This window comes from Podarcis erhardii (genome assembly GCF_964252035.2).
Source record: "Podarcis erhardii genome assembly, chromosome: 2".
Lineage (NCBI taxonomy): Eukaryota > Metazoa > Chordata > Lepidosauria > Squamata > Lacertidae > Podarcis > Podarcis erhardii.
This window is the reverse complement of record NC_138498.1, coordinates 5,960,315-5,973,289: the sequence shown is the minus strand read 5'-3', so window position 1 is coordinate 5,973,289 and position 12,975 is coordinate 5,960,315. Positions and strand designations below refer to the sequence as shown.

The following is a 12,975-nucleotide window of genomic DNA, read 5'->3' as shown; positions in this document are numbered from 1 at the left end:
TTCAGTGTGTTTTATGCGGATTCATAAACTGAATGAATAAAAATATCTGTATATAAACTTATTTCTAATTGTTCTACTGTCTGAATGTTCTACTTGTTAGAATTGCAGTGCAGGAGAGCATTGTCGTGACAATGTATTACACCAATAAAATGCTGGTTAAATTGGAAATACTAAATAAACACAACAAACTAAAATAAAATAGCTGAGAGTAGATTATAAAACTAACTTCAGACAGACTACACCTCTTCAGTACAAAAGCTTAGCAAAAGAGGTAGTTTCTTCACCTTCCCCCTAAAAGTGTATAAAGATGAGGTAAGAAACACCTCAGTGGGACGATCATGCCTGAGTTTTGGAGGTGCCAAATATTTGCCTATTAGAGTCGGAAACAAGGCTGACACACAGCACACACTTATCTATCTTTACTCAGAGCACTCCACTGAGTGAACCACTCTTCATGGCTGGCATTTCAAGAAGACCGTTTGGCTCACATCTACTAGAGACAACACTAAAAGCTGCAGTGAGTGCCAGATCTCCCTAGAGGAGAAAATACAGCCATCTGGTTAAATACTTATTTCATCACTGGGAATCACATGCAAATAAATACAAATTAATGAAGTCATAAAGCTGGAAAAAACACAAGGTTAAGGGTCACTTCTCCCCTTTTCCTTTCTAGATACCTCCTCAAACCAAACCTCAGTACATTTTTCTCAAGGTATCACAATTGCCCTTTCACACACTCAAGTTTTCATTGCTTAAGAAACTCCCAAGAGACAGGGCCGAGCTGCACATCTCCATGGTAACATAGCAAACATGCTTTAGAAGGCTGAAGGCAGAAGGCTGCAGTTGGGAAGTTGTGGAGTCAGTTGAACCTACAGCAAATTAGGTGCAGGAAATGTCTTTCTTTGGATTAACTTTTATGGGATATCAAGACCCCTTTCGGGACAGAAAACTAGAATTACCAAAGTATGAAGTACCAGGTAAGGAAATTATCCAAGAACACTTCACTGAAAAACAAAGCGCTTCCTGGGATTCACCAGTGGTGATTGCTCTGTACGCACAAAAGTCTTAACTGTCATTCCTTCATCTCGGAACCCTGGGAATGGCAGTGCTCTGAGGAAGGCTGTGGGTCTTTAATGGAATTCCCACCACTGTCACTAAACTACTATTGCCAGGATTCTTGCCGGGAAACCATGACTGAAGATGGTAGAAAACTGATACAGAGCAGTTGCACAGATAAGCTCTTTGTGTGCTGTTCATACACATCACCCCTACTGTACAGGAGGTTCCTGGTTTTGTCTATTCAATCCCTTTCTGAAATTGAAGGGTTGATGGCCATCCCACAGTCTTTCAAAGGCGAGAATCATGCACTGGTCCACATCAGAGAGAATGGTTTAAGCCTTTCTCCCTCAGTGTGCTAGTTTTATGCCTAGAGATTGTTTGTATATTAGTGAGATATTTTTCATCCATGTTGTCTTCCAGCTGCAATCTGAAGTGGTACATCTGGGATCTAGATTGGACTTAATTCCCTGGACACGAGGAAATTCTCCTGTTTCCAACATGACCATTTTTGTCCCTAATTTCATTACTTCTTTATTTGGCTGAGGCCCCATCTGCTCAACACATTTCAAGCAGCATCACACCACTTTAAACAGTCATGGCTTTGCCCAAATAATTTTGGGAACTCTATTCCCCTAATCCTCTTGTTCCATTTGCTTTCCGTTTTGCTATATTCCAGAATTGCATTAGTTTTCTTTCTTCTTCTGTCCATCTTCAGTGGGAACACCAGCCCCTAAACTGGAACTTTTCTACCCAAAGCTGCCACCCATAGGACCAAGTGGATATGATGGCACAGTACACAGGGGAAGCTGCAGGAAGTATCGAGAGGCTATCAAAAAGATGAAGCTCAAAAAATGTAGGTAAATAATTACCAGAGGCAGGGTTTAAATAGTGGTTTCAGCAAAAGCACAAGGAGCCTTTAGGATTCTGTAGAGGGACATCCATACTTATGAGTCAGAGCACTGGGACCAGGACTAGGAGCACTGACCTCTGGGTTGGCAGGAGCTGTGTGTGTGCATGCATGCAAATCTAAGAGGCAGGTTTGGAGGAAGGAGGAGGGTTGAAGGCCCCATGGTTCTTTGAAGAGGATGTCCTTGCAGGATTTCCTGTACAGATCTGGTTGGCCAGTCTGAGGACAGGATGCTGGACTAGCTGATCCTTTGGCCTGATCCAGCAGAGCTCTGCTTATTCCTACGATGTTGGGCTCCAGGCAGGTGCGCCACCTCCATACTCGCTGCACAAACATGACAGCTGGCCCTTCCACACAGCAGGGAAAGACAGGGAGGAAACCTTTGGCCACGTAAAAAGGAAGTTTGTTGTCACAAATTTTTAGTGAACATGCAAACCAATTTGCTATACTGTGTATACAACCAGGTGGAAATGTGATGTTCAAGAGTGCTCCTGAGGAAGAACAGTACAGTGATACCTTGGGTTAAGTACTTAATTCGTTCCAGAGGTTCGTACTTAACCTGAAACTGTTCTTAATTTGAAGCACCACTTTAGCTAATGGGGCCTCCTGCTGCTGCCGTGCCGCCGGAGCACAATTTCTGTTCTCATCCTGAAGCAAAGTTCTCAACCTGAAGCAATATTTCTGGGTTAGTGGAGTTTGTAACCTGGAGTGTATGTAACCTGAAGTGTATGTAACCCAAGGTACCACTGTAATTTGAAATGTGTTGGGTTTAATAATCAAAAGCAATTTTTCCTGTGTACCTGGGGTTTTGATCTCTTTCTCTGATTTCTTTCCTCCTCCTCCTGGACAGCAGGCTAGTACCTCTAGGAAACTGATAATGAGGAACCAGTCACCTCCCACTGCCTCCTAAAAGGCTCAGGACATCTTGGGAAGCCACTTGTCTCCTAAGTGCCTGTGTCAGCTGTCATTGGAGCTTGGCTTTCCAGCTTCTCTTGCCTGTTTCTCTGTGAGCACATTTTGTGCTGACCTAGCGATGGGGAAGCTGTGGCCCTCCAGATGTTATTGGACTTATAACTCCAATCATCCCTAGCCAGCAAGACCAATAGTCGAGGATGTAATCTGAAGTCCAACAACATCTAGACCTGCAGTGCTGAAACCAGGGCACCAAACAGGTTCAGGAGCATTAAGGACACAGTAGTTATTAGTTTCTGGGGGAATGGGAGGAAAAGACAAGCAGGAAATATGATAATTCTAGAAGGGAAGGGGCCATAAGTCAAAAATGGCAGATCCCATGTTGAGCTTCTGAACTCAATATGTACAGTGGTAATTTAAACCCACAGATTATTAGCTATCTTCTCAAGCCTCCATTGTTGCTCAAGCTCCTGCTCAAGTCAGTGGATTTTTAGCAAGTGTTGACAGCCAGCCCAAAGCCAAGATCCTTCTCTCCCACACCTCCTCCAGACAGCTTTTGGTTTCTCCTTTCTAACAGCCCAAGCTCTCTGTCTCTTTTTTCTAGACCCAAATGAAGAGTACAGGGAACCAATGACCTGTGGACAAGAGATTGGCTGGTGGCTGCCTAAGAACTGGTCAGTCAAGCCAGAAGATGCCATCCCTTGGATAAGGGTGCAAAGGCATCCCCAGCTACGGAGCTCTATGACCAAGTGAGCATACAATGGGAAGCAGGGAATCAGCCCGACCACCACTTCACCCAGCCAGGGTGCTTTTCAGCATTTACATGCAGCCGCTGGGAGAGATCATCAGGAGGTTTGGGCTGGGTGTTCATCAGTATGCGGATGATCCCCAGCTCTACCTCTCTTTCAAATCAGAACCAGTGAAGGCGGTGAAGGTCCTGTGTGAGTGTCTGGAGGCGGTTGGAGGATGGATGGCGGCTAACAGATTGAGGTTGAATCCTGACAAGACAGAAGTACTGTTTTTGGGGGACAGGAGGCGGGCAGGTGTGGAGGATTCCCTGGTCCTGAATGGGGTAACTGTGCCCCTGAAGGACCAGGTGCGCAGCCCGGGAGTCATTTTGGACTCACAGCTGTCCATGGAGGCACAGGTCAAATCTGTGTCCAGGGCAGCTGTTTACCAGCTCCATCTGCTACGTAGGCTGAGACCCTATCTGCCTGCGGACTGTCTCGCCAGAGTGGTGCATGCTCTGGTTATCTCCCGCTTGGACTACTGCAATGCACTCTACGTGGGGCTACCTTTGAAGGTGACTCGGAAACTACAACTAATCCAGAATGCGGCAGCTAGACTGGTGACTGGGGGCGGCCGCCGAGACCATATAACACCGGTCTTGAAAGACCTACATTGGCTCCCAGTACGTTTCCGAGCACAATTCAAAGTGTTGGTGCTGACCTTTAAAGCCCTAAACGGCCTTGGTCCAGTATACCTGAAGGAGCGTCTCCACCCCCATCATTCTGCCCGGACGCTGAGGTCCAGCGCTGAGGGCCTTCTGGCAGTTCCCTCATTGCGAGAAGCAAAGCTACAGGGAACCAGGCAGAGGGCCTTCTCGGTAGTGGCGCCCGCCCTGTGGAACGCCCTTCCAGCAGATGTCAAAGCGATAAACAACTACCTGACATTCAGAAGACATCTTAAGGCAGCCCTGTTCAGGGAAGTTTTTAACGTGTAATATTTTACTGTATTTTTGCTTTCTATGGAAGCCGCCCAGAGTGGCTGGGGAGGCCCAGCCAGATGGGCGGGGTATAAATAATAAATTATTATTATTATTATTATTATATTATTATTATTATTCCCTCTTATCCATTAATTGTTATGTGTACAGCAGACATCATGGCCAAATCCACCCCATACAAATTACATTTTATCACATAGCTTCACCCAAAGAATCCACGGAACTATAATTCTCAGCACCTTAGCAAACTACAGTTCCCAGGGTTCTTTGGAGAAAAATGTGCTTTAAATGCATGGTCTGGGTTTGCACCGAGGGGGTTGCATGATTCCTGCCACCTTCCAAAAGCAGCCGCCCAACATCTCCTTTTACTCGCAAAAGACAATGCCATTGCAGTTGGGAGTTTTCCCAGCACCATTTCATTGACTGCTGCTTGTGGTGGGTTTGTGTGTGTGTGTGTGTGTGTGTGTTTAGGGAGGTGTAATTCTGAATGCCATGACACAACAGCTTGCACCTCCTCCCATTAGGTATCATTGTGCAGATGTACAGAGGAGATTTTGGGTGGCTGCTTTAACTGGATCCAAGCACCCTTTGTATTGTCTAAGAGATCCATGCTTTTGCTTGCCTGGAGGGCAGATGGAGGAATGGCTGCGGGTGTGTGGAAACCTTTGACCTTTGTGTGGCTGGAATATAGGCTACTGTACAAAGGTTAAGAGTAATATGTGTTGCTGTGCCAGCTTTGCCTCTTACCCACTCATTTGGCCCACTGCCCCCCCCCATAAGGCAATGTGGTCCCTGGCTGGAAAAAGGTCCCCCAACCCTGTGCTAAGATGTGCTTCTCAAACACTGAACCTTTCTCCCCAAGGAACTGCTGTTTGCTGCCCACAGAGCTAGTTTCCAGTACCCTTAACAAAATACAGTTCCTAGGATTCCTCTGTGTGTGCTTTGAAGACCTTCCTCTTTCAACAAGCCTTTTAAAGTTGAGGTCTTTCCCAGTCTGCACCTATTTCGAAATGGCTTTAAAGATGTTTGTTTTTATAGCTTTGTCAATTGTTTGCCACCCTGGGCTCCTTTGGGAGGAATGGTAGGGATATACCGGTAAATTTAACAATAGATAAATAAGGTCCTGGCAGCTGAAACAGTACCCCACGAGACAATGGAACAGCAATTTAAAATGTTTTCTTTGTTTATTGTAGATTTGTTGACAGCATGATAGCGAGCGACCGCCTCTTCAGCATGTTTTGAGAACCATTTGGAACCATAATAGGAACCTGAGGCGCATGGCAGCACCACTGTGTCAGTGAGAGCTCATTGGCAATAACCGGCTCCCATGTTTTAGACCTATTTATTCTACAAATAAATAGGAAATCAGTACAATCATCTGTGTTTGGGGGTTTTTTGCCCGCAAAAAAATGGGAAAAGAAAGTGGGTGGATATAAATTACAAGTGAGAAACCTGTGGCTTCTAAGTGTTGTTGGGACGCCAAATCCCATCAACCCAGCTAACATGTTCAATGGTCAAGGATGATGTGAGTTGTGCTCCAGAACATCTGGGGAGTCCACAGCTGGTGAAGGCTGGTCTATGGCCTTTTATCTTGTGCTATATCTATGCACTCCCTGCTTCTTCTTTTAAGAATTAGTACAGGAATGAGGATTGTTCCTGACATTTCAATATCAAAGCTCGCTGTGATTTAAGTAGATGCTGGCAAATGTGTGCACCTGAGCATGTGTTATGTCTACATTTGACCAATACAGTACATGTTTCATCCAGGGACAAATGGATGACATATGCCATACAGGCAAGGGCAAACTCAGCCCTCCAGATGTTTTGGGACTGGACTGCAACTCCCATCACCCCTAGCTAACAGCACCAGCGGTCAGGGGTGATGGGAATTGTAGTCCCAGAACATCTGGAGGGCTGAGTTTCCCATGCCTGATGTTCTAAAGCAGAATAAAATGTTTATGGGCAGCATTATTGAACTTCAAAATAGATTATCTCCACCCCAGTTCTCCCTTGCATTTTCCATTACAATAACTTTACCTGTCACTATAGCAGTGCTTCAGGAAAGGGGAGGAAAATCAATGCTAGAAGGACCCAAATTGATAAAGGCAGGGCCTGCAGGCAGACTAGTGCTGTCCTCTTACTCTCCCCCCCCCCCACCTGCATTTCTCAACCACCTTAACAGAGAAATTGAACAACTCTGTTTTTTCATAAATTTCCTGCTTCCCAATCCACTTCCCTCTAGGAAACTTAAAAGCAAGCTTTAGAGATGCTTGCACACAACCACCAAACCAACCCACCCTTCTGTGCTCTAGCAAGGGTGATCACTAAGGTGATGAGGCGGCTTTCAGGTTTTACTATTGTTTTACTAGCTTAGCATAGATGAAGTCAGAGGAGAACAGTCAAGGAGAGACTGGAGACACACTTTTCTTTGATGGGGGTCTAGTTTGCCACTGTAAGAACAGGACACTTTTCTAGATGAGCCACTGGCCAGATCCAACAGGCTTTTCTTACAGGTTTCTGCTTTGTGCAAGGAGTTTAAATGTATGACCTATTGAGCTTAAGGAAAGTTACTGTCACTTAACTATATATAGAATTGCAGTCATATGGTATAAATGCAGGTCATCTTAGCAGCTACTTTGTTGTTGTTGTTTAGTTGTTTAGTCGTGTCCGACTCTTTGTGACCCCCTGGACCAGAGCACGCCAGGCCCTCCTGTCTTTCACTGCCTCCCGCAGTTTGGTCAAACTCTTGCTGCTAGCTTCGAGAACACTGTCCAGCCATCTTGTCCTCTGTCGTCCCCTTCTCCTTGTTCCCCCAATCTTTCCCAACATCAGGGTCTTTTCCAGGGAGTCTTCTCTTCTCACGAGGTGGCCAAAGTCTTGGAGCCTCAGCTTCAGGACCTGTCCTTCCAGTGAGCACTCAGGGCTGATTTCCTTCAGAATGGAGAGGTTTGATCTTCTTGCAGTCCATGGGACTCTCAAGAGTCTCCTCCAGCACCATAATTCAAAAGCATCAATTCTTTGGCGATCAGCCTTCTTGATGGTCCAGCTCTCACTTCCATTCATCACTACTGGGAAGCAGCTACTACAGCCTAGCCAAAGTTCCAGCATGCAAACCCTCTGCAGTACTGGTCTGCAGTACCAGTGGGTCACAGCCTGATCCAAAGTGGGTCACAACAGGAGCACTACCTTCATGCAATTATATGGTAAAATTTAAGAAATGGGTTCCCAAATGCATGTTTGGGTTAAGCATGAGACTCTCCATCTCAGGGTCATGGGTTCAAGCCCCACTTTGGGCAGAAAGATTCCTGCATTGCAGAGGGTTGGGCTAGATGACCCTTGTGGTCCCTTCAAACTCTCAAATTCTATGGCTCTAAATGTGGTTCCTGGGACTAAAAAGGCTGACAATCCCTGTTCTACACCACCCTGTGGCAGCTCACCTTTCTATAATGATTAGATGATCCCAATACCTTGGGCATTATCCTATATACTGTTGGCAGTGATGTGTGTAAAATATGTAACGTGTTTCTGAATTCTCTGTTTTTGGTATAAGCTTTCATGCGCATGCACACGTCTTCAGATACCTGAAGAATTGTGCATGCACACGAAAGCTTATACCAAGAACATTACACTTTGGGTTCTTCACAGTGATAGTTGTTCCTTAATGCCTGAAATAATGTAAGGAGATTTAATCAGGGATGTACAAGCTTTAGTATATTGATGATAAACCCTGCAAAATACCAATGCATAGGCATGTAAGTGTACACAAACTGCTTGGGCTGCAATGATTACAGTCAAATTGACTTAACAAATGTCTTTAGCCTGAATCAATCAGGTGCTGATATCCATCTATATCAGATTTAAAAATTCAAGAACTGTTGTTCACAGGTACTGTCTTGAGAGGTGCATCATCTAAAAATTAGTGAGGTGTTTTCTTCAAAAGCATCTTTATTCATACACAGATGGCATGCAGTTTAAAATCAAATAAAAACCCATGTGATTCAATTGTACAATAGTGAAATCTCATGCAAGTGTGCTCAGTGGTCAAGTCCCACTGGGTTCAACGGGGCTTACACCCAGGTAATTGTGTTGAGGATTGCAGAATAGAATTTCCTAACTGTATGATAGCCCTAACATTCACAGTTCTCACAAGTTTCCATCTCCCTATATTCCATGTATTTGTGCACTGAGCAACTGGGGTTGGGAGGAAGTTGCCCAGGGAAGAAGAGAGGTAGTATATTCAAGTTTATGGCACTGGGAAGGGAGAAGAGAAAGAAGGAAACAATGTAATAGAAAGTGATCTTTAATATATAATTTATATATACACACACAAAAAGAAAAAAAGTACCAAATAAGTGCCATATTGCCCACTCTGCTCATACACCTCGCCCAAGGAACACAACTGAGCCATTTTCGCAGTAGCCCTAGAGGGAGTGGGGAGATCTGGGTTAGTTTTGTCTTTTTTTACAGCTCACTCTCTCCTCCTACATAGTCTTCCCCATGGTGAGCATAAATAACTCATAGGCTATGCACAATGACAGTTGTCCATTAAAAATAATCTTTTCTTTTTAAAAAATTTAAGGAATATTAGAGCTTTTTAAACCATAAAGTAAACTAAAAAAGAATAATCTTCAACTTCTTTCCCTTCTTCTTTAAAAGGCTCATTTTTTTCAATTAAAAATAGTTGTTTTCCACTTTATCCATCCTCTTCAATGGAATAGAGATTTCACAAAGCTACCTTGCTTCCCCATGGCTTAGATGTTCCCCAATTTAGGTGTCACTTGTGACAAAGAGTTGAGCAAAATAAACCTTGTTTCCAAGGAATCTGGTTCAGTACTGGAATCCTATGTAACAAAAGGTGGAAAGGGGGACTGTAACTTGCCAACATCAGATATGAGAGGGACAAGACCCAAACTATGGTAGTGGGTGGGACATACCCATACACATGCTTGCAACCAATTCAGTCCACAGCTGCAGATAAAAGACTCCTTGGAACAGGGTCAAGTGAAAATAGGCCAAAGGTGGTTCCTCCAAAGGGGGAATTGCACCCACTGCATAAAATGGGAAAATTATAGAGGAAACAGGCAGAATGTAAGCAGGCAGCATGCCTGCACTATCCAAGGTGCCCCTACAGGGGCTAGAGAAGTAGATGGAGCATTTCAAAATGGCAGCCACAACTCCATCGACCTGGGAAATAGCAAGTGCTCAATAACTGTGCCATTGGCCAGCCACGCCAGCTACTGACCACATGGACCTGCCCTTCTACACCAAGCAGACACGTACTTCTTTTCAACACACTTTCACCACTCAACAGTGAGCTCTCTTTCAAATCCTTTTTACACATGGTTTCTGAAGTTCCTATGACCAGTTAGTACTTTGGTGCAAATAGATCCCCCTTCCCACCCACCTAGGCTAATAAAAATAAAAGGAGTCCAGGGTCTTCTCCTCTTCCACCTCAGTGCCATCTTCTCGCCAACTTAAATCCGGCAATTAACACAGAGCTCTCACTTTGCTGATTTTGTCATCTACTGTATTTCCTGCCAATCAGGAGGGTCAGAGCAAACATTCACTAGGGCAGCCAGACCCCAAATTTGTGGAAGTCCATTTTGCTTAGGATAAGCACACCCACCCACCCTCAAGCCTTCCAACATCTGGGATAAAGAGAAGAAGGGGGGGCGGGTACGTTATTATTTTTCTGGAGCTACATATATAATATGTATGAGAAAGACGGGAAAATACCCTAACACCCCCCAAAATCAAGGTCAGTTGAACCAACTTGACCAACCTAAAGATGGATAAAACAGGGGGCAGGATGAGTGGAGAAGAGACATGGCACTTAATAGCAAAAGATCCATGAGAGTGGGCTAGAAGGAAGGAGCTTGCTCTGTCTGCCAATTCCAGCTCCTGTTAAATAATTTCTACTTTTTTATTTTGGGGTCCCAAGTGAGTAGGGAAGAAGCTCCCTTCTGCAGAAAGGTGGAAGGGGAGGGCTGCAGACAAAACAACCAGTCCCTTTTACTTCAGGCACCTAAGGCAGGTTTGCATCTCCACAGGGCAGCAAAACCTCATTCCCTGGCTATTACAGGAGATGGAGTGGCGGGGGAGGCAGGGGAAAGAAGGCCTGTTTCCTTCCCGTCTCTTTGGCATCAAAACCACAACCCCCAGCCACCGTCCCATTTCCCCCCCCCCAAAGCACCCCAAGTGCTTGTCATCACTCCCCTTCATTCCAACCAGACATAGCAATTTGGCAAATAAGAACTGTACCCCAAATGACAATCCCTCAGAGAGACAGACAGAGAGAGAGAGAGAGAGAGAGAGAGAGAGAGATATTCCCAAACATCACAGTGAGTTTGTGAGAGCGTGTTATGTGTGTGAGAGAAAGGCACACACACACACACACACACACACACACACAGGAACAAAAAGACAGAGTGGGTGTTTGCTGAGAGATGTGACCAACAAAACGCACTGGGGGAAAGTCACCTCCCCCAAGAGAAAAGTGCCATTGCTGCGCTTCTGGAAAGTCTCAGCAAAATGGCGCCATGAGGAAAATGGAGCCCCGCTCAAAAAACATCCGAGCAATGCTTCAGGGTGGAGGCGGGGCAGAAAGAAAAGGGTATAGCCTCCCTTCAACAATAAAATAAAAATGTCAGCTTTCTGGATCCACAGATAGAGAGGGGTGGGGTCTTCTAACCCCTACTGCAACCTCCCTTCACCAGGTCCTTTGGTCGATCCCAAGAGCGGCAGAAGGTTCACAACAAACTTTACCCCAAAATAGCACCCACACGGGCCCAAAAGGAGGCACTCCAAGTTAGGCTTTGCTCCAAATAAATAAAAAATAAGTCTTGTATGGGGTAAAGCGACCCCCCTGACATCTCTTCTGTTTCCAACACTATCAAGGATCCCATTTCAGAAGCTGTAGGGGTTTTTCCCTTTTTAGGAGGGTGTGTTCCAAAATCCAGAGCAAAGAGAGAAAAACAGAGAACCAATCAACCCCATGGTGCCTGACTGAGCCCAGCTTAATGGGTCCCTTTGTTAAGCAAAGGCTCTTTTCTTGCTAACTGGTGGGGCCTCCATTCAGGAAATACGTGGTCATTTCGCCTTTGCCCTTGACCTTGATGACCCCACGACACTCCAGCTGATAACCTTTGGCTGCCAATACCTGATATAGGTCAGTTGTCACCTAGAGAAGGGGAACAACAAGTGTTAGGAGGAAAGGGAACACGCAGTTCTGGGCAGGTGGAATTACGAGTTTCCAATTTTGTCCCTCTGCTCACAGAAAGCCTGTTGCTCCAGAAGAGGATTCTGTACATGGGAGTGGGAGGCAATTTCCACAAATTCTCCCCTTTATCTTGCAGTCATATCTCCCCATCCCCCAGCACTGTTCCAAAGGGTCCCCAAATCCTCTGGAGCAAAATTTGGATGGTAAAAGGAGCCTGCAGAAGGTAGTTGCAATCAGCAAAAACTGCCTTCTTGCCCTGTCTTGGTGAGAGGGGAAAAGCCAGACTGCTGAATAAAGCCAAACAGGTGATGTGAATCCTGCTGTTTTTGACAGCAAGCAGTTTGTGACTGAGGACAGCAAGGAAGCCAATGCAGCCCCCACCCTGCCCAAGCCTGGCATAATTAGTGCACATTTAAGCAATGCAAAGATCCAGCAAATTCACTGGAACTGACATAGAGATACTATAGAAACAAATCTTTTGCCACATCATCCAGGGTTTAAATCACCCAGAAAAACCATAGCAGCCCCTCTGAAATACCTGTCATGGAATATCTCAGGTTGGGCTAATAAGTCATGTAGGGTTGCCATACATCAAGAATTCCCTGGAGATTGCTGGGATTCGGCCATCGGAAAATGGCCTGAAAAGCGCAACAACTTTTGTGTCCGGATGTTCACATTTTGAAATATGGCAACCCTAAGTCATGGGATTTGGGGTTTTTTTGAGCATTTGTCTCCACTTCAGTTATTTGGCTTACAAGAGACCTAGTCCCAAAGTATTGAGGTTCAGGGCTTTAGTAGGCTTTCTGTGTCCCGGGGAAGGACCATAAGAAAGGAAAATGGTGTTGCTTTTGGTGTAGCCACTAGGTCTACAAGCAAGGGCTCAGTCAATTGATACTAACTCATTCTGTCTTCAGACTATTTCCCTTGGTGAATACAGCCCCATGAATTCATTATCTCAAGATTCTGTGATGGCCACCCACTTGGATGGCTGTAAAAATAGACTAGGTAGCTTCATGGAGGATGGATCTACCCGTGACTATTAGTGGCAACAAGCGGAACACCCTGAGGCAATATACACCCAGATGCCACAAGGGGGTGCTGCTGCTTTTAGGTGCTGCACATGGAATCTCTGGAAGCGTCTCATAGACCATG

General features: G+C 45.3%; 2 protein-coding genes across 4 annotated transcripts in view; one reads left to right on the top strand and one right to left on the bottom strand.

The window, feature by feature from the left end:
* The first annotated feature begins 673 nt into the window (after nt 1-673).
* On the top strand, nt 674-5,978 carry SPMIP11 (sperm microtubule inner protein 11). The gene is made up of 4 exons (XM_081845493.1): nt 674-977; nt 1,775-1,912; nt 3,483-3,627; nt 5,798-5,978. The coding sequence occupies exons 1-4, from the start codon at nt 893-895 to the stop codon at nt 5,844-5,846; spliced, it is 417 nt and encodes a 138-aa protein (XP_081701619.1). The 5' UTR covers nt 674-892; the 3' UTR covers nt 5,847-5,978.
* A 2,910-nt stretch (nt 5,979-8,888) lies between these two features.
* Nucleotides 8,889-12,975, bottom strand: part of ADCY6 (adenylate cyclase 6) — a 48,823-nt gene continuing 44,736 nt past the window's right edge. For all 3 annotated transcript variants that reach the window (XM_081844331.1, XM_081844333.1, XM_081844332.1), the window contains one exon: nt 8,889-11,784. In XM_081844331.1, the coding sequence (XP_081700457.1) occupies nt 11,659-11,784 (126 nt within the window). In that variant the 3' untranslated portion in view covers nt 8,889-11,658. The remainder of the gene's footprint in view (nt 11,785-12,975) is intronic.

Bases quoted from the DNA above. Each gene is read 5' to 3' on its own strand.
- SPMIP11 (XM_081845493.1), top strand. From the start codon at position 893: ATGTCTTTCTTTGGATTAACTTTTATGGGATATCAAGACCCCTTTCGG. The intron at 1,913-3,482 runs GTAGGTAAATAA...TCTTTTTTCTAG, and splicing joins AAAGATGAAGCTCAAAAAAT to ACCCAAATGAAGAGTACAGG. The intron at 3,628-5,797 runs GTGAGCATACAA...TGTTTATTGTAG, and splicing joins CTACGGAGCTCTATGACCAA to ATTTGTTGACAGCATGATAG.